This window comes from Gadus macrocephalus, chromosome 16 (assembly GCF_031168955.1).
Source record: "Gadus macrocephalus chromosome 16, ASM3116895v1".
NCBI classification, from domain to species: Eukaryota; Metazoa; Chordata; class Actinopteri; order Gadiformes; family Gadidae; genus Gadus; species Gadus macrocephalus.
The window spans coordinates 25,332,242-25,353,366 of NC_082397.1; the positions used below are offsets into that span (position 1 = coordinate 25,332,242).

The 21,125-nt window shown below is 49.9% G+C and overlaps 1 protein-coding gene across 1 annotated transcript in view; it reads left to right on the forward strand.

Moving 5' to 3' along the window:
- Positions 1–11,097: 11,097 nt before the first annotated feature.
- Positions 11,098–21,125, forward strand: part of LOC132473863 (endothelin-converting enzyme-like 1) — a 36,882-nt gene continuing 26,854 nt past the window's right edge. Inside the window, exons 1-6 of the mRNA XM_060074144.1 lie at positions 11,098–11,394; positions 12,834–13,996; positions 14,399–14,467; positions 15,244–15,354; positions 15,563–15,655; positions 17,159–17,283. Of these exons, the coding sequence (XP_059930127.1) occupies positions 13,115–13,996; positions 14,399–14,467; positions 15,244–15,354; positions 15,563–15,655; positions 17,159–17,283 (1,280 nt within the window). The 5' untranslated portion in view covers positions 11,098–11,394; positions 12,834–13,114. The remainder of the gene's footprint in view (positions 11,395–12,833; positions 13,997–14,398; positions 14,468–15,243; positions 15,355–15,562; positions 15,656–17,158; positions 17,284–21,125) is intronic.

Consider the following 21,125-nt stretch of genomic DNA (forward strand, 5'->3'; position numbering starts at 1 on the left):
AAAACTGAGAATTTACGGTAGCTCAGCTGCCACACTTAGAGTCGTTCTTTCTTATATTTTAATTAGTAAATGACTGAAGTGTACTACTACAATCATAAAACCTCATTTGAGTATTGGGAGATTGGGAGAGCCCACTGGGATAGGTGAGAAATCAATACAACCATGATCAATCAAACTCCAAAGAAAACAATGGCCCAAACACCATATATTTATTAAACGATGCATACAAATATTTATACACACAACACAGTCTTTGATAAATAAATCACACCAACCATAAAAACAACACTCAGAAGCACAAACGCTACCTCACCACCCCCGCCATTAGCAAGCCAAATGAACCGTCCCGGAACAGAAAATAAAGCCCTGGTTCCCATGCGGTACGTGTTCCCCATGCGGTACGTGTTCCCCTTGCGGTACGTGTTCCCCATGCGCTACGTGTTCCCCATGCACTACGTGTTCCCCATGCGGTACGTGTTCCCCATGCGGTACGTGTTCCCCATGGACCAGTTAGCCAAACGGAAAGGAAGAAGGGTAGTTGACCTGTGAGCGTTGTGTTGGAACAGACAAATTAATGCATGGTTAACTGTGTGAATTATGTATCATGTAAATAAAGGAAGTGGATTAAATTTCAATATGTGGTTGTTTTTTGTAGTGTGTGCTATGTATGTTAGGTAAACGGGGCTAAATGGTAGGATCTGGGGAAATGCGACCCTCGCTTTTCACAATTGTGTTCACAGAAGACGTTCATGTAATAAATACAGGATGTATGCGTGCATGTTACAGAAAATTAAATAATGGCCATAGGTCGTAAAAAACATCAGATGGATTTAAACGATAACCAAATAATACTTTTGGTTATTTCTTAAACTGAATATTGCCTACCCTGATTATAGACCATCAAAACCCACAAATAAGCATGAAAAATGCCACAATGGCATTTACTGACTACCTTATGACAATGAAAGGCACATTTCTAATTAGAACTGTTAACAAAATGCATTCAAATGCCAAAACAATTGTAATATTGTATTGTCCAAGGTTTAAATGAATGTCACCCATGTTTGGTTTTCAGCGATATAGCAGCGTCCATAGCAACCACCATAGCAACCACCATAGCAACGAAATAAAACATTGGGCTACTTAACCTAATCCCTGGTTCTTTGATAACAGAGGGAGGTGTTTCACTGGGGAATCGCCTAGGCGTGACCTACTACGGAAGCTCCAAATGCCCCACGTCTGTCCTTGACAGGTCGGACTGTGCCACAGGGCTTCGGACTGTGCCACCTACCCTCCTGCAATCATTCTATACCAGTTTCTTTCTGTGTAAATGCAAGGTGGGACGGGTTGGTGAAACACCTCACTCTGTTATCAAAGAACCAGGGATTATGTTAAGTAACCCAAAGTTATTTTTTCTAACTTCGCTAGGTGTTTCACTATGGCAGATATAGACCACTCCCATATTGCATGTCTCCCGAAGCCATGCAAATTCAGCCAGGCAGCAAATATCAATCTGAGTCTGGTAAGATCGTCTCCAGCATGGCTTGAGAAACAGAAGGCCCTGAGACGTCCAGCCTATAAAACCTAACAAAGGTGTGAGGCGTAGCCCAGCTCACCGCAGCCCAAATGATACACACTGACACTCCTCTGAATAAGGCCCATGAAGTAGCCATACCCCTTGTGGAGTGGGCCCTCAAGCCATGGGGGGGCTCCAAGCCCCTACACCCATAATCAAGAGGTATAGCCTCTACAATCCAGTGGGACAGCCTCTGGCTGGACAAAGGCTTGCCCCTATAGGGATTGGCCCAAGACACGAACAACCTTCCTAAAAGCAGCTGACCGACTCACATACACATGCAGAGCCCGCACTGGACACAATGTATTGAGTCTCTGCTCCTCCGCAGAGGAGAACGAAGGCAGGTGAAATGCCGACAGTTCCACCGTGAGACACCTATAAGCCGACTCAAACACCAAAAGGCACAAAAGCCGGATTGGGCTGAGCGTTTTCCCGCGAGGCGAAGAGATCTACGGCTGCCAAGACGTACCTCTGCCATATTTGTCCCACAACATGTGGATGAAGAGTCCACTCGCCGTACAAGGGGTTCCCTCTGGACACAAGATCTGCTCCTCTGTTCAGGACGCCTGGTACATGTGTTGCCCGAAGGGACAGGAGCCTGGTGCTGCTCCACAAGATAATTTCTCGAGCTAACTTGTGTAGTTTCAATGAGGAGTGCCGCCCTGCCGGTTGATGTATGCCACTACAGTTTACCGAGACAAGGCGGCCCCGGATAAATTGTAGGAAGTGTTTTAGAGCATGGAACACCCAAAGTTCCAGGAGGTTTATGTGAGCCTGAGCTAGATTGTGGCTCCAGGTGCCATTCACTGCTCTGCCCATCATTGTCGTACTCTACCCTGACGAGGACGTGTCCGTTGTCATGGTTACCCTGGACGACACCGCCCCCAGTGGGACACCCGCTGTCTGAACCGTACGACCACGGGCGGAGAGCAGTAACACAGGCTGGTGTCACTTTCACCTTGCAATTCAGATGGCGACGGGGGCACAGACGCAGTGCTGAAAATCTCTCATCATCAGAAGCCCCAAATGTACTACTGATATCACCGAAGCCATAAGATCAAGTAGGCGTAGGCATAATCTGAACGATACGGCCTCTCTCTGCCTGAAGAGGGAGAGACACTGCGTGAGAGACGTTAGTCTCCTCTCTGATAGTGTGATGCGATAAGAGAGAGTCTATGTGGAGAAACAATTATTCTGCACATTGCGCGGGGTCCACACGGCACTTTTCCCAATGTATGCTGAATCCCAGTGTCCTGGGATGGTTTTCCACCGTAGCAGAATCTCTGAGTGTCTGTTCGCGTGAATTGGAACATCAGATAATCGTCCAGATAAGAGAATATTCTGATGCCGCTGTTTCTTAGCAGTGACAGTGCTGCCTCCACACACCTGCTGAACACTCTCGGGGCCAACGATAGCCTGAACGGGACTACTTGGTATTCGTAAGCCCTGTTCTGAAACGTGAACCGGAGAAATTTCCGGTGCGCGGGATAGATGGCGATGTGAAAATATGCGTCTGAGAGATCGATCGTTAGAAACCAATCCCCTGGACGGATTGAACGACAGAGCACCATGTGTGTTAACATCCTGAACGTGTGTTTGCGCAGGTGTCTGTTTAAGAGATCTAATATGGGGCGGAGGGACGAGCTCCCTCTCTTTGGAAGAAGAAAATAACGGGAGTAAAAACCCTGTTGGGGTTGCTAGTTCGGGAGAGCCCTGATCGCTTGTTTTCGCAGCAGGGACGATATTTCGAGCGGGGCCATGAGATCGCGCTTCAACAACGCCACCCTTGGGACCCGAGGGGAAGAGGTCTGCTCTCACAGGAGGAGCGTGAGCTCTCCTTATGGGAATAAAGGGAGATTTTGGTTTACTTTGTTTTGTTTTGTGCATTTCACCCTTGGCTCTGGGCCCGATTGTGAAAATTCTGGGTTTTTTGTTTCCAGTTAAAAAAGAGTGAAAGTGCTTGGTGACACTGTGAAAAAGCTTTGTGGCAATGTTTCAACTGTTGCCCCTGTCTCAGTTTGCTCTGAACGTGAGGCCAGACCAGAGGTGACACTGAAAATGCTTGGTGGCACTGTTTCAACTGTTGCCCCTGTCTCAGTTCGCTCTGAACGTGAGGCGGGAGAGACTGAGAAAGAGCCCCTGGAGAACTTGAACATATCCAGGTCCCTGAACCATGAAACTTGGGGCTTTGCTCTACCCTCCAAAGCTTTTCTTCATGGGAGGGGGAGAGAGAGAAGCTGGGAGTGCTAGGGTGCACGCTTCTTTTTCTCCATCCCTGGGGTGGGGAGAGCGGTTCCTGGCTGCCGCAGCAGCGAAAGAGTGTTTGGCTTCCCCCTTGTTTTCCCCTTGCTGCCGCTGCGGCGGCCGCAAAGCTTGACCTCACTGGTATGGGTGGGCAGGGAGCCTGTTTTCAGGGAAGGCAGAGATTGAAAGCTTCTCCTTCCTGTTTCCTGAGAGTGCTGGTCTCTCTCATTTTCTCCAGTGCTGGACCAAACAGAGCCTTGGTTGGGTCACATGCAGCATCCATGACCTCGGCTTTCTGCGTGTCACTCAGACCAGAGAGATTAATGGCGCGTTTCCACTGCAGGGTGCGGTACGGTTCGGTTCGCAAAGGTGCGGTACGGATTGCGTTTCCACCGCCAAAAGTGGGCATGACCCGGACTGAGCCGTACTCGTTTTGTCCTCGTCTTCAGTACTCCTCTGTTGGGGTACTGAGACGCCTGAAAGGGTGCCGGAAAATTCGAGCTACACACCCCCTCCGTCGATTGGTCGACAGAATCGTCACTTCCGGGCGACGTCGGGATGAAAACAAACAAACAGTAGCCTTGGGGTATTATTCTTTACAATGAACATGTTGCGTAAAACGCTTGCTTGGGCGAACAAGGAGGTGGAGACGTTCCTCTGCATTCTTGGGGAGGAAGACGTTGTTTACGATGTTTACGTAGCTGCCGCGGCGATCGACATCCAGCCTACCATAAAGGGTACTGTCGGCGGTGAAAACGCAAGAGCTGGGCTATACCGCCCCCTCCCGACTGGACTGAGGCGAACCGAACTGTACCGCCCCCTGCAGTGGAAACGCGGCATAAGCCACAACGCTCTCTCACCTGAGACCGCAAGTCCCATGACTCAGCCACAGCCCTGAACTGCACCCCGTGAGGAGCGTAAGACTAGGTCATTTACAATGCAAATTTCATCCCAGAGGGCAGGGTTGGGTGACCCAGTCTAGCTGACGACCCATTTCCTCTAGGATTTCAGCTTGATATGAAGACAGCAGTGTCATGGCATTGAGTGAGGATACCGATTGTGCCGCATATTTATACATCCTCTGGTAAGTGGAAGCGGTGAGGCGTCCATCTTACCAGGCAGAGAGATGCTCGAAGAAGCGGAGAGAGGGTTTGGGTGGAGGTGGTAAACCACTGAAGGCTTAGCTGGGGGCTCGGCCAGCCCCAGCTCTCCCATCCCGTGGATCTCAAGCTTCGAGCAGCCCTTGGTTGGAAGCTTGGTTGGACCAGTAGCGGCTCATTTCCTTCATGCAGATGGGAACTGCTGGCAGTACCTGCTTAGAGGGCGGTTGGGCTGGTGGGAGCCTCTTGCCGTCGTACAGGTCTCTCTCTGCCCCTTCAGCATCCGGGGCTGCAGGCCAGTGAATGCCCAATTTAGCAGCAGCCCGTTTGCACACCTCATACAGGTTACTGTCTACTGGATCCTGGTTGGTAGCCACGTCACTCTAAGCCTCCTTTCAAGAATTTTCTCCTGCATCGATGCACAGTGAGCGCATGAATGAGGGTCCGCTAGCGATGTTTGAGTGTGTCTAATGCTCATACACGCTATGCACATGAGGTGGGGGTCCCGGCCTGATATGGAGGCTCCACATGACGCGGGGCACAGGCGGGATACAGCCTCCTTAGCCTTTGGCTCTCTCAACCCTTTGGTGGGGGTGGAGGACGACGACATAGCGCAGATTGCATTCGCCGTGATGCGTTGGACTCTGGGTGTTTTGGCTCAGCCAACAAGCTAATGTTAACTGTGCCGTGGTAAGCTCGCCTTGACGCGTTAGCTGATATGCTATACCGTAACCAGTGACACCTGTAAGCAAATATAGTAGAAACGGAGAAGCAGGGGACACTTTAGGCGGACACTGCCTGGAGAACGCTTTCTCACGGGAAGAAAGTGAGAATGATTTGGGAGGGTGGGTCTACTGTAAAAGTGCAAGGGGCGGGGCCCTGTGGCACAGTCCGACCTGTATGTCAAGGACAGACGTGGTGCAATTGGAGCTTCCGTAGTAGGTCATGCCTAGGCGATTCCCCATAGTGAAACACCAGGCGAAGTTAGGAAAAGAACGTTGTATTCTATCAATTTCAGCTGAGACCTGAAAGAACTTTCATGATAACTAATAAACTATACATCATATACATACATAGATACATATCAAGTGAACGAATATTATGAAAATAAAATACAAATTTCTCGCTAGAAATGTTATCAAAAACCATTTAAGGCGCTAAATGTATACCAGAAAATTGCATTTTTCCCTGAGAATATTCAGCCATTATGTTTATTTTTGCAGACAGAATCTTGACAGTCACGTGATGTGCACGCAGGCCTATAGAAAAGAAGAGGCCAAAAAAACATAGGCATCGCACATGTTTGAGCCGTTATTGTAAAACCACTACGTTTCCACCATGGACCAACATAGTTATGCTAGATTTTCGTGTGAGCCTGGGTTTCACACACACACACACACACACACACACACACACACACACACACACACACACACACACACACACACACACACACACACACACACACACACACACACACACACACATTCACACACAGACCATACTCACAAAGACCACATATACACACACAGACCACACACACTCACACAGACTACACATACACAGACATACAGGGGAAGAGGAAGAGTGGCAAAATACAAGCTCCTGTCTATCTTCATTGCATTTGATTTCATTTTATTTGAAGACTGGCTAGGACGGACTTTGTGTGTCTGTGTGTTGTCTGTGTGTGTGTGTGTGTGTGTGTGTGTGTGTGTGTGTGTGTGTGTGTGTGTGTGTGTGTGTGTGTGTGTGTGTGTGTGTGTGTGTGTGTGTGTGTGTATGGGTGTGTTGTCTTTGTGTCTGTGTGTGTGCATATGTGTATATGCATGGGCAGTGCATGCAAATAAACATGGCTCTCGCTTCAATCTTAATTATGTCCAGTGAGAAGAGTCGGACCATAGCAGATCACACTCCCACGTGATTCTATCAAGTGAAGAGTTCTTCTCAAAGACGTGTAGGAAAACAGAAAAGTTTCCGCGATGCTAACGTGCAGACAAGAATATTCAAAGGACAATACTCACTTTTTGAGAAGACTATTGAAAGAAACCTTCCTCCTCTGGCCAGCCGTCTTATACAGACAGATCATTTCTTCAAATTATACAAATCATAATTTGATTATCAGTGGAAGTATATTTGATTTATGGGTGTCGGAGGAGGGATTCTATCAGTTTTTTCTTATTATTCTGATTATATTATCATATCTGAATCCCACCTTCTCTGATCCAGCCCAGCCTACCAGGGACCCCTCCTTAGCGGGGTCACCCCAGCAGAGGCACCAGGGTTGAAGTTTCTCTCCTGGTGAGGGACTCAGCGACCTGGGGTGTAGCATCTCTCCACAGGCTGTGTAGGAGTGGTCAGTAAATCAACGCGCATTCATCCTTTCGTAGTGTCACAATGCAATCTTTATTGCGTAACCGTAACAACAATATCAATTAAACTCAACTTAAACAGAAAACTCGCATCATCTCGTAATCCGGTTGAAAATCGTTTGCACTTCCGCTCTCTAGCCAAAAACACCTGTGCTCAGGTGACGTCTACATATAGAGTTACCACCCCCTGACATCATCATTGCATCATCATCATCATCATCATCATAATCATTTCACGTCAACATGATCAATAGTATTTCATTATAAGTTACTCACAAGAATATGATAAATATGACATGGGTAAAACACAAATCAGTGTAATGGCTTCAACAGGCTGTGAGGGGGCTCAGAGACCAGGGGTGTAGCGTCTCTCCTGGTGATGGGCTCAGAGACCAGGGGTGTAGCGTCTCTCCTGGTGATGGGCTCAGAGACCAGGGGTGTAGCGTCTCTCTTGGTGATGGGCTCAGAGACCAGGGGTGTAGCGTCTCTCCTGGTGATGGGCTCAGAGACCAGGGGTGTAGCGTCTCTCCACAGGCTGTGAGGGGGCTCAGAGACAAGGGGGGTAGCGTCTCCCCATAGGCTGTGAGGGGAGAACAGTGCTGCTGTTCTGTAGAGCATCCTTCATAAAGTGCCCCAAAGTTGACCAGAGGACCGTCAAATAAATCATAGACACGGCGTCACACCTTCACACACGTGCACAAAGACAAAAACACACACACACCCACACACACACACACACACACACACACACACACACACACACACACACACACACACACACACACACTGACACACACAAGCTTCACACCCAGATACAAGCACATGCATGCGCACACATGCAAACACGCACACACAAATAAATGGAAGCCCTGCAGGGGGCAAATCATTCACACAGCTGAGGTAGGGCACAGGTGGTGATTGCTGTGTGTGTGTGTGTGTGTGTGTGTGTGTGTGTGTGTGTGTGTGTGAGAACGTTTTTGTGTGAGTGTGTGATTGTGTGTGTGTATGCTTGTGTGTGCTTGTATGTGTAGGAAAGAGTTTATGTGTGTGTGTGTGTGTGTGTGTGTGTGTGCGTGTGTGTGTGTGAGAGAGAGAGTATATGTGTGAGTGTGTGTGGGTCTGTGTGTGTGAGACAGTTCATTGTGTGCTTGTGTGTGTGTTTATCTGTGCGTGCGTGTGCGTGAGTGCGTGCGTGCGTGCGTGCGTGCGTGCGAGCGAGCGAGCGAGTGAGCGAGTGAGTGAGTGTGTGTGTGTTAGTGGGCCGATCATCTGGAGGCAGGAGGTGGCGGAGGGGAAGCAGTGGGGTACAGGGGTCACACACACACACACACACACACACACACACACACACACACACACACACAAATGCACAGTGTCCAGCCCTTCTCCTCCTCTATCATATCTAAGAAGAGGCGTCTGTGTCTGGGGGGGTCTCAGAATTACATCGGACCATAGCTCATAGCTCAGCCCCCCATCGATGGGGGGGGGGGGAGACTGTGAGCGTGTTTGTGTGTATGAGAGTTGATGTGGAGTAGTCAGCTTCATTGCATCGACAGCATGGAGAGAGCGAGGGAGAGAGACAAAGAGTGTCATGGTCCGCCCCTGGATTTCCCATTCACCTGCCTGCCACCCTGATCTCCCCTAATTAACCCAACCACCTTCACCTGTGATCCCTCTATATAAATCCTCTCTCTCCACTCAGGCCCCGTTCACACAAAGCCGATTTCATGGCGAAACCGCAAAGGTCTTGTACGGTTCGGCCTTCCGTACACACGAAGCCGGCGAATCCGCTGACCAAAACCGCAAACTTCTGAAACCACCCTCGGAGGTGGTTTCAAATCTACGCGGTTTCGTTTTGGATTCGTGTGTACGCCTGAAACCGACTGAAACCGCAAACCATGACGTCATCGCCCCACCCCTCGACCTCCTAGCCAATGGCTCTTAAGCCCGCGGAGTCTCAGAAATCACATGCGAGCATGCGCATAAGGGCAGCCTTTACGCGCATGCTCGCCTCTTCTTCTTATTTCATTTCTTCTGGATTTCTGTACCAGAAGCAGCGCCCCTTATGGGCCTGGAATGTGTACTACAGCGTTTCTACAGATCTACCCGGTTTCGCTTAGCTTCGTCTTTACGGAGATACTCCGAAACCGGATAGATCGAAACCGTAACGGTTTCGCCCATTTCGGCTTCGTGTGAACGGGGCCTATGTCTCTGCCAGATCGTCTCTCATACTCGCAGACCTTTCCCGCAACTCCTGAACTGTTTCTGATCCTACCTGTTTCCGAACCCTCGCCTGTCTGACCACCCGCCTGTTGTCGAGTCCCTGCTGGCCTGTCTGCTTCCCTGTTTCCTGCTCCTCGCCTACCTGTCTGCCCTCCCGTTGCCGACCCCTCGCCTGCTGACCCACCGACGATTCCCTGCCCACCTGTCGGTGACTTTACTGTTTGCTCTCTGCCTGCCCGATCCTGTACCGAATGAAATCCTTGAAACTGTCCTCAACTGTCGTCTGTCCGTGCACTTGGGTTCTGCCTAACCCCCCCAGAGAGAGAGAGAGAGAGATACATCTCATTTGAAGAGATATAATCATCTGGTTTCCTTGATAATGGGGAGCCAGAGGGACCTTAACGATGTAAAGTGAACCAGGACAAAATATGGTATTTTTAGAGGCTCTGAAAATTAGACATGAGCCGCACATCCGATGAACTTCATTCATTGTATCGTAGCCCAGTAAAAACTGGAGGAAGTTAATACAGGGCGTGCGGTCTGCTGCCCTGCTGTCTGTGTGAAAGGTGGCGGCCCTGTTGGGTCGCACAAGGTAAAACAACAGAACTGAAAGCAAGCCAGTAAACAGGACCCAGAGCTTCACCCTTCAGGTTGGCATGCAGCTCCGGACCCGGCCTGTGGTTCTACACAACCCTGTTGGCCGGCCCCCCACAGGTAAGGTTCTACACCACACTGTTGGCCGGCCCCCCTGAGGGAGGGTTCTACACCAGACTGTTGTCAGGCCCCCAACAGGGAAGGTTCTACACCAACCTGGTGGCTGCCCCCCACAGGGAGAACCCCCCTCGCAGCCTGAGGCGAGGGGTCAACGGCGGGGCTAGGAAGAGGCAGGCCTCCCCTCACATCCTGGCTGAACCATGTGGAGGCTGAATGCGGAGGCCATGGAGAAGCCAGGGCGAGGCAGGCCTCATCCCACCTTATAAAATGTCAACAAACCCATTGACATCATACAGTATTAGCATGTGTGAGAGCAGAAGAAGAAAAGCTCCACCCAACATGTCCGTCCCTCCTCTCCTAGCCTCCCAGCCTCCATCACCTCAGTGCTGACTTCCTCATGAACAATGGGCTCATTTCAATGGATTGTAAAGATACTCAACTGATTTGCATAATGTTATTAGTCGACCATTTGATTTAGCGTGGCTTTTCCCCTTATTTTTATGATTCTGGTTCCCTGAACAGATTAATGTTTTCATAGGGATAATTTGGGGACTATTTAGATTTGAAGATGTATGAAAATAGCCCTTTTGATTTGGCAATTTCACACAGTGCAGCGGCCAAATATAATCAATCAAAGAAATAGGGCGCACTTATTGGAGAATAAGTTTTTGCTTTCTCTGCGTCCCTCGCATCACACACACACACACTTATATGTTCCTCTCTCTCTCTCGTCTCTCTCTCTCTCTCTCTCTCTCTCTCTCTCTCTCTCTCTCTCTCTCTCTCTCTCTCTCTCTCTCTCCATCCCTCCCTCCCTCCCTCTCCATCCCTCCCTCTCCGTCTGTCCCCTCCCCTCCATTAGACTCGCTCTAGAACCAGCCCCGTGTTGGGCGCCACATTCGGTGTCAGCTGCAGCAGCGGCAGAAGGTGGCACAGCTCACCGTCTGCAGCCGAGCGACCAGCTGCCGTCCGGTTCCCCCGCGGGCTTCGGTTATCCAGACGACTCACCCCAACGCCTAACGCGCATTGTTCTGCCAGATATCCAACCGTCCCTCCCCAGCTGGACCACAGACAGACGGACGGGTGAGGAGTGACCAAGTTTGGAGCTACTGTGGAGACGCGGTCCTCCAGCAACGCGTCGAGACGAATCGAAGGGCAGAACTTCTTCCATGTGAGTTATATCCTCAAACTCATTGATAATGTTTCATGCCTGTGATGGACTGAGATTCATGGCCGTGGCATGGGACCGTTACAGAAACGGAATGAATTATTTAACACATTCATATAGGGAAACGACGTAGTTAAAGCGTCCTTTGGCTGAATTGTTCTTCTCGTTAATTTAGGTGTTACCTGAACGACTGGTTGATCTCATGATCTAATTGATCTGGAGATCACGGGTTGCACCTGAGACCAATCTTAAATATCATACTAAATGTCTTATGAACTGAACAAAAGTAGTGTGTGGGTTTGGATCTCGACTGCTCAAAGAGAAGTAGCTAACGCAGCTGATGGTTTTAAACGAGCGAGTCACTGCAACAATGAGTGACACCACGACTCTAGACCAGGCGACATATCCGAGGAGAAAGAAAGGATCACTGACCATTTGGTTTATATTTACAATGCAAGAGGCAAGTTTGGAGTTGGCGCAGAAATACAGGCTACTTATACCGTGTCCAACTCTGCGTCCCTGACGCATGTGCGTCTGGCCCCGGGCGATAAGGAGGAGGAAGAGCGGCTCTGGACCTCACGGTCAGCCTCCCCGGCCCCTCTGGTCAGAGCGCACCATCATTGGCTGGGCTGGTGTCGTTCCCCGCGCTTCATCATCCACACAGCGACAAAGTGAATTGGATTGTAAATCTGAACCCTACCCTCGGGTGCCTCCTTGTATCGATCCATTGACCCTCCCGGAGATTGATTAAGGCTGGTTATTGGGCGCAGTGTGGGGAGGGTGTGATCTCTGTGCGTAAAAGTGTTGTCTGTGTATTATGGGTCTTGTTGGTGTAACTTTTATCTCTGGTCGATATAGTTATTGGTTCGAACCGAGTGCATTCAAATAAAAACCCTTGACACCCTGTATGAACAAGGGTTTATTTTAGTTTCTGAAAACGTTCTCGTGTTGGTGCGTTCGTCCGGGAATAAAAGAGAACCATACTTTTGTTTATTTATTTGGTATCGTGTCATTAGACGTGCTTTACAACATTTATCATCATTTCTGGACCACTGCCAGTGTGTGTGTGTGAGTGTGTGTGTGTGTGTGTGTGTGTGTGTGTGTGTGTGTGTGTGTGTGTGTGTGTGTGTGTGTGTGTGTGTGTGTGTGTGTGTGTGTGTGTGTGTGTGCACACATACGCGCGTGCACACACACATACATAGGCCTACACACACGTGTGTGAGTGTGCACACGGCCGTGTCCTCCACGTAGCAAGTGGGCTCCTTTTGCTGTCTGTCCTTCTCTCAATGGAGGCTGAAAATCCCAAACCCATAAATCATCACTCTATATCATCCTTAATCCATCGCTCCTCTCCAATCCTCATCGCTGTTCACAATAAACCATGAATCAATACAAATAAAGCATGGTTCACATCTCACCCTCTCCCTCCTTTTTATTGCCAGGTGACCGGTGAGAGAGAGACCAAATGGAGGGAGAGGAAGGGAGACATAGAGAGTGGAAGAGAGCAGCACCCCAGAAATCAAACACCCGCACCCATCCATAGACACTCTTTCCACAGGACCTGAGAAAAGCAAGGGAAGGAGCATTCAAAAGAACACGGCAAGAGGCATCAGACATCCAGTTCAGCCCCCCCGGCACTGATGCACTCATGGCTCCCCTTTGAGAACACATCTCCTGCACCTTGACAACAGTACCTAGCCCCTCCCCTCATCCGTCGGTTGCCATGGAGAAGACCTACTCCCTGACCGCTCACTACGATGAGTTCCAGGAGATCAAGTATGGCGGGCGCTACAGCAGCGACGTCCTCAGCAACGGCATGACCCTCCACCTGGGGGGCAGCCTGGACCGCCACGTGGCGCGGGGCCGTGGGGGCAGCGGCAGCAGCGGCGCCGGGCGCAACCGAGACCCCTGCAGCGCCCACGGGGGCGGGGGCTCGGGGGCGGGCGGCCTGCCACGCTGGAGCCGGCGGGAGATCTGCCTGCTGTCGGCGCTGGTGTTCGCGGCGGGCATGTGTGTGATCCTGGGCAGCATGCTGGCGCTCAAGTACCTCTCCCTGGAGGCGCAGACCGACCCACTGTGCCGGCACGACTGCCAGCGGCGGCGCACGCTGCTGCGGGCCGCGCGCTTCGTGCAGGCCAACATCGACCCCACCATCCAGCCCTGCCAGGACTTCTACTCCTTTGCATGCGGCGGCTGGCTGCGGCGCCACGGCATCCCCGAGGACAAGCTGAGCTACGGCATCATCACGGCCATCGGCGAGCACAACGAGGAGAAGCTGCGGCGCCTCCTGCTGGAGCCCGTGAGGCGGCGCGGGGCCGACTCCGCCGAACGCAAAGTTAAGGACTTCTACCGCTCCTGCATGGACATCCGGGAGATTGACGCCCTGGGCTCTCTGCCCATGAGCCAGGTGATTGACAGCTGCGGGGGATGGGACCTGGTGGCGGCGGCGGCGCCCGGGGGTGCGGGCTGGGAGGACGAGGGCGCCCCCCAGCGGCCCGACTTCAACGAGATGCTGTACCGGACGCAGGGCGTGTTCAGCACCGCAGTGTTCTTCTCCCTCACCGTCAACGTGGACGACAAGAACTCGTCCAGGAACGCCATCCGGGTGAGTAGCAGATCCCCCGATGTTATCCTGTGTTCAGGCCCTTCTGTCCCCCTTTGGAGAGGGACACACCAGATGTTATCCCGTGTTCAAGCCCTCTGTCCCCCTTTGGAGAGGGACACAATACCATCTGTTATCCTGTGTTCAAGCCCTCTGTCCCCCTTTGGAGAGGGACACAATACCATATGTTATCCTATGTTCAAGCCCTCTGTCCCCCTTTGGAGAGGGACACAATACTCCATTGTTATTTCCTGAAATATCTTTACAATTACAGTTAACACAAGAATTAGGTTTTTCTCTTACGTACTTCAGTCCACTGAACAACCCCCACCTTCATTATGTCCTAACTACAACATGCCATATTTTAAATTTTCTGTGCTTATGTGTGTGTTTGTGTCTGCGTAGATTGATCAAGAGGGACTCACATTACCAGAGAGGAGTCTTTACTTGGGTCAAGATGAGGACAGTGTCAAGGTACTCTCCTCTCTCTTGTTCTCTCTCTCTTCGTCTCTGTTTAACTCTCTATCTCCCTCTCCCTCCTCGGCCCATCTGTCCATGTATCGACCCTCTCATCTGATTAAACCAGAGGCTTCGCTCTGTCATCTCCTGTCTTTGTTGCCCTGTCCTGTTGGCCATATGTCACCCCCCCCACCACCAGCCCCCTCTTACGCCTGTTCTCTGTGATGGAGGCGACTCGGCCATTAAAGTCTGTTAACATCGCTGGATTTACGACTGTTTTCACACACCTGTAGTCGGTTTCCTTGGGGATGACAAAAGTTACATGAAAGTGTTATTTATTGCAGCGATGCAGCCAACAGTGAGTTCCTCTCATTGGTTGTCTTTGCTGGCAGCTTATCCTGGCCATGAATGTGAATGATTGTAAAGTGCTGCCAAACTAATTGCTTGACTTCCTTCACAATTCATTTACAAGCGTGCCACTGGTTAGCGGCATCGCAACACAAACACAAACAAACCAGGCCTCTTGTAATGGAAAATCGAGTCCAAGCGCACACTCCAGCTCCTCTGGACATGCTTATTTGGTCGTCACAACACTGGATGCCTTGATTGTTTACACCAACACAACAAGCAGTCAAACCGCAGTGAAGAACGGAGGAAGAGTGAGCTGAACAGACCTGGTACCACTGACCACTGAGGCTTGTCTGCCTGCTCTCACTCTCTGCTCTCTCTCTGCTCTCAACCTATGCTCTTACTCGCTGCTCTCACTCTCTGCTCTCTCTCTCTGCTCTCAGATCCTCGCAGCTTACAAGGCCCTGATGGAAAGGCTGCTCAGCATGCTGGGAGCACACAACGCAACGCTTAAGTCCAAGGAAATACTCCAGCTGGAAACACGCCTTGCCAATGTAGGTGTGTGTGTGTGTGTGTGTGTGTGTGTGTGTGTGTGTGTGTGTGTGTGTGTGTGTGTGTGTGTGTGTGTGTGTGTGTGTGTGTGTGTGTGTGTGTGTGTGTGTGTGTGTGTGTGTGTGTGTGGGGCTGGGTCAGAAGAAAGGTGGAGAAATTTAAAGTGAATTCTGTGTGTTTTATGCATGTATATGTGTGTGTGTAATCCAGATCACCGTCTCAGAATACGACGACCAGAGGAAAGACATCAGCAACATGTACAACCGAATCACTCTGAGACAACTGCAGCGCAGCGCTCCTGGTGTGAGTACATACACACATGCACACGCATTTACACACATACCCGCGTATACACACACACACTTACGTACCTACGTACATACATATATGCATACGCACGCAGACGCACGCACACACAAATACGCCTAACCATACAAACACACAAACACACATAAGCACGTATACACACACACACATACACATATACATACACATATGCATACAGACACGCACATGCACACACATACGCACGTACATACACATATGCATACACACACACACATGCACATACATATGCACGTACATACATACACACACATAAACATAAGCACACACACACACACACACACACACACACACACACACACACACACACATACAGTACATACGCACACACACACACATGCACACACACACATACGCATGGACATACACACACACACACACACACACATAAGTACACACACACACAAACGCGTGTGCGCCGAGCAGCAGTGTGTCTATTGTCTCGTACTGTATTTGTGCGTTTGCCTGAGAGAATGTAAATGCCCCTTTTTTCTGCATGGATTAAGATGTGAACGAAGGCTAGTGAAGCGTTTTAACACAGCGCCACAAGTGACTGTGTGGATCCACAGGGCTAGGAATTCAATGTGCACTGAAGCGGTAGACACACACACACACACACACACACACACACACACACACACACACACACACACACACACACACACACACACACACACACACACACACACTTCATCTCTATCATTCCAGCTAATACTGGCACACACTGTGTTGGGGAGAGGCAGTCTGGCCCTGTAGGACATGGAGGGAGATAGAGAGAGAGGGATTATGGAGGAGGAGATGAAGAGGGGGTGGGGGGGGGGCAGAGGTATGGGGAAAGGACACAGTATGAGTGTGTGTCTGGGCAGGGGGGGGGGACACATTAAAGGCTGGGACCGCAGGTGGTGGAAGGGAGACAATGAGAAGGAACAAAGAAAGACAGAAACAGGGGGGAGGAGGGGGGAAGGAACCGAGAGGAGGAGGAAGGGGAGTTGAGGTGGACTACACTGTAGTCACACCAACGCACACAACCCCGGACCTACACTGTAGTCACACCAACGCACACCCCTGGACTGGACCTACACTGTAGTCATGCCAACACACACCACATGTCCTACCCTGTAGTCACACCTACAAAACACACACCCCTGCATCGCACTTTGTGCAACATAGCATAAATAACACTTTTAAACATCCTGAAATTGGCAAGGCTCAATATACTTTAGCATTTCATATGGTGTGTTGAAAGGAGAGACCGATCTGAACTTCAGTAGGGGATAGAGTTTCTGTATTAAATGTGACATCAAGTCCATGATATTGGACTTCACAAATGATATAAAATATGAATCTAACATTTCCTATAAGTAGCACCAACTCCCATTAAGTCAAGCCCACCGCCGTTTTCTATCTGAAGTCTCTCTCTCTCTCTCTCTCTCTCTCTCTCTCTCTCTCTCTCTCTCTCAGTTCCACTGGAAGCGTCTGTTGGACCGCATCTTCCGCGACAACTTCTCAGAGGAGGAGGAGATTGTGGTCCTGGCCACTGACTACATGCAGAAGGTCTCTGATATCATCAAGACCACCTCCAAGAGGTAGGCTCAGCACCCAGGGGAGGGGGGTGGGCCAGGGGGAGACAGAAAGAGAGGCGTTAGATGAAAATGTCAGAGGGGTGTGCAGAAAATCCATAAAATAAGACTCATGCATTTTTGAGTTTCTACTTTTTCAAGCATGTGTAAGCGCTTTTGTTTTGAGGTCTTTATTGTATATGTGTGTGTGTGTGTGTGTGTGTGTGTGTGTGTGTGTGTGTGTGTGTGTTTGTGTGTGCGTGCGTGCGTGCGTGTGCATGAGCATCTCGGTGAAGAAGCATGTGTGCGTGAAGGCGTGTGCGGGCTGAATCCCTGGCTCAACGTCCAGCTCAACAGCCACTGATTATCATTGATCCCTGTACCTTCTACACTCCTCACATGTAAATGAACACCAACGACCACACACACACACGCACGCACACACACACACACACACACACACACACACACACACACACACACACACACACACACACACACACACACACACACACACACACACACACACACACACAGTACTCACACATGAGCACACACACACAAAGGCACACACACAATGACACAAACCAACTGGCAAGACATTCTCACTTTCTCGACAGACTCCAAAGTAAGCTGGAGGAGCAGCCACACATCACAGAGTTTGTTGCAGGCACTGACAGCTCTCCAATAGTTGCCTGGCTGTGTGCTAGAGTTTAGATTCTCTGCCCGAGCCTGAGCCCGACCCGACCCGCGGGCCAGGACGGGCCGATATTTCCCACAACTATCCTCGGGCCGGGTCAGGCCGGGCCTTGTTTTTTTAAATCATTGCTTGATTGGCCTAATCTGAGGAGAAATATATGCCATAAACAGAAATATTATAGGCCTATATATATTAAGCAGAGTAGGCCTTAGTAACAAATGTGTACATAGTAACACAAAGTAAAAAAACACCACACATGTTGCAGCTCACGTGCCTCCTCCACTCGCACGCATCCCATGTATTAAAAAAAATGTAGGGTTGAAATCGGGCTCGGGCTCATAATTACAGTTAATGTGTCGGGTCGGGCTTGATTTTCTGGGCCCGATCGAAGCTCTGCTATGTGCTGACACACACACACACACACACACACACACACACACACACACACACACACACACACACACACACACACACACACACACACACACCGCCACCAGCCGCATGCTTTGTCTTAACACACCTACTTCACGGCTGGCTGGCTGCCAGAGTGGCTGGTTATTAAACTGAGTGACTGGCTCACTGAACACCTGGCCAACCAGAGGAGCCCTCCCGTCTCCTCATCTACTGCTCTGTGCATTTAGCCCGTTTGGAAGAACCCCTCGTCTCACGCTGCTGTGGGTCTCATGGAACCATGGGTCTCGGGCCCGGGCGTGCCTGTTTTCCCTGACTGCGGCCGGCCCTGTTCCTCTCTGCCTGTGGGCTGGCCCCCGCTCCGTGCAATTTACACCCATGTGCTTCTTAAACGGCTTCTCGGCTCGCTTTATAGGGGGCTCATCTCCACCAGCAGTCTTCGCCTACTGTTTATCCAGTGAACCCTGCTACCTATTGATTACTCTGTTACCCAGTCTCCTGTGGGTAACTAGTCTCTGCGCTATACACTGCTCTTCTCTTATTGAGAACTAACATCGTCCAGGCAGGCTGCTGAGGATTAGTCAGCCTCAGCCAACCTCCACTTTCAGATCACAATTTATGGCCGACTTTCATTTGTTTTGGGAAATTGTAGTCTGTATAATTTGCTTTTTAATGTTTTCGCTTTAAATGTTTGTTTCCCACTCTCGACCTCAAGCTCGATCTCTGTTCCTCCCCTCGTTTTTCCCCATCACTGACCATGATTCTCTGTCTGGCTCTGTATTGCTCTCTCTTGCTCTATCGCTCTCTCTCTATTGTACGTGTATGATTGATCAGAAAGATATGGTACTGTACTGGAGCCGATCATAATGCCAAGAAGATTACAATGGGATATCTGGTTCCATCATGACTCCAACCGTCTGTATGTGGGGCTGCTGTCGCTATTAGTCTTCCAGACACCAGACAACCAATATTGTGTACAGAATGCCTTCATCCATCACTGGCTTGTTGCATTTTCTTTTATATACCCTATAACTTGCTCCACTGGTCTAACCCATAAATTATCTTCTCTCTCTCTCTCTCTCTCTCTCTCTCTCTCTCTCTCTCTCTCTCTCTCTCTCTCTCTCTCTCTCTCTCTCTCTCTCTTCATTCTGTCTGTCTCTCACCCTCTGTGTGTCTGTCTGTCTCTCACCCACTGTGTGTCTGTCTGTCTGTATGTCTTTCCTTCTGTCTGTCTATCTTTATCTCTATCTCTCTTTTTGAGCGAGGCTGTCTAAAGCAAATCTGTTAATGCTAATATTAAGGAAGTTTAATGGCAATGCATGGCCATACACATCCGTCTCTCTCTCTCTCTCTCTCTCTCTCTCTCTCTCTCTCTCTCTCTCTCTCTCTCTCTCTCTCTCTCTCTCTCTCTCTCTCTCTCTCTCTGATCGCCCTCTTCATGTTCAAGAGACAGTCTCCTCTGTCTCTCTCCTGGGCCTTGCTGGGATAGTATGAATATACTTGAATTCATTGCAGGTGTGTGTGTGTGTGTGTGTGTGCTGTATGTGGCGGTTGACAGCTGAGCCTAAGGCCCATTACCTGTAGAAACGCATGGGTGCGGGGGACTGTCCCGGGCAGTGTGTTCTCCCTGGCCATTAGCCTCTACTGTGGTAATTAGCCCCACCCACCACCGAGACACACCTGTCGTCTAATTGTTAGCAGACGAGCACCAGAAGGGGGCGCATCCTGCTGTGCCCATGCCCCCCCCCCCAAGCCCATCCCAGAACACAGGGAAACAGGGGGGCAAATCTGTCCCGTGAAATTCACCGCTCATGTGGGTAGCGTCATGTGGGTAGAGTCATGTCGGTAGAGTCTGGTAAAAGTCATTTGGGTAGAGTCATATGGGAAGTGTCATGTGGGTAGATTCATGTCTGCAGTCATGTGGGTGAAGTCTGGTTAAAGTCATGTGGGTAGAGTCATGTGGGTAGCGTCATGTGGGTAGAGTCATGTGGGGGACAGGGATAAGGACCATTATAAACACTCAATGAGAGACAGGCTATAGACCAGGCCTATTCAACTAGCGGCCCGCGGGCCGAATACGGCCCTTCCTATTTATTTTATGGCCCGCAAGAGGTTGCCTGCAGACCTAAAAAAATAAATAAATAATAATAATTGGAAAATTGTTGCCTGCAAATCAGGTTTGCGTGTGTAATATATATGACCAGCCAATAAACGCAAAGTATGCTACGGCAACAGGATTACACCCGCTCTGTCTACATCTGCCATTGCCTCAATCAAGCTCACTTTGCATTTTATGCTTGCGGACCACGGAGAAACTCACTTTAGCAAGGCTAACAAAAGCTCCAAGATGTCTCTTTCCAAGCCAAAAAACGTAAGGTTGATGTTGAAAAACGCCAATTCAAAACGATTTGGACTGAAAAATATTTATTTACTTTGCCATCCGCCACAAGTAGTAAACCGGTGTGTTTAGTGTGCAACAAAGCCATTTCCATGATGAAGGAATACAAGGTGAAGAGGCACTACAACTCAAATCACGGCTTGTTTGCTGCCAGTTTTCTCATATGAAAAAACAAGGGTACGTTGCTCCATGACCAGTGAGAAGCTGCATGAGTGTCTCAGGATTGGCCTTACAACGTATGAACTAGGGATGGGCGTGAGGTATCGATTACTTGATCGATTAATTGACATTATACGTTTTGTATGTGTGGCCCATGAACCACCAGCGGTTTTCCTTTTTGGCCCACTTGTTAAGGAGGTT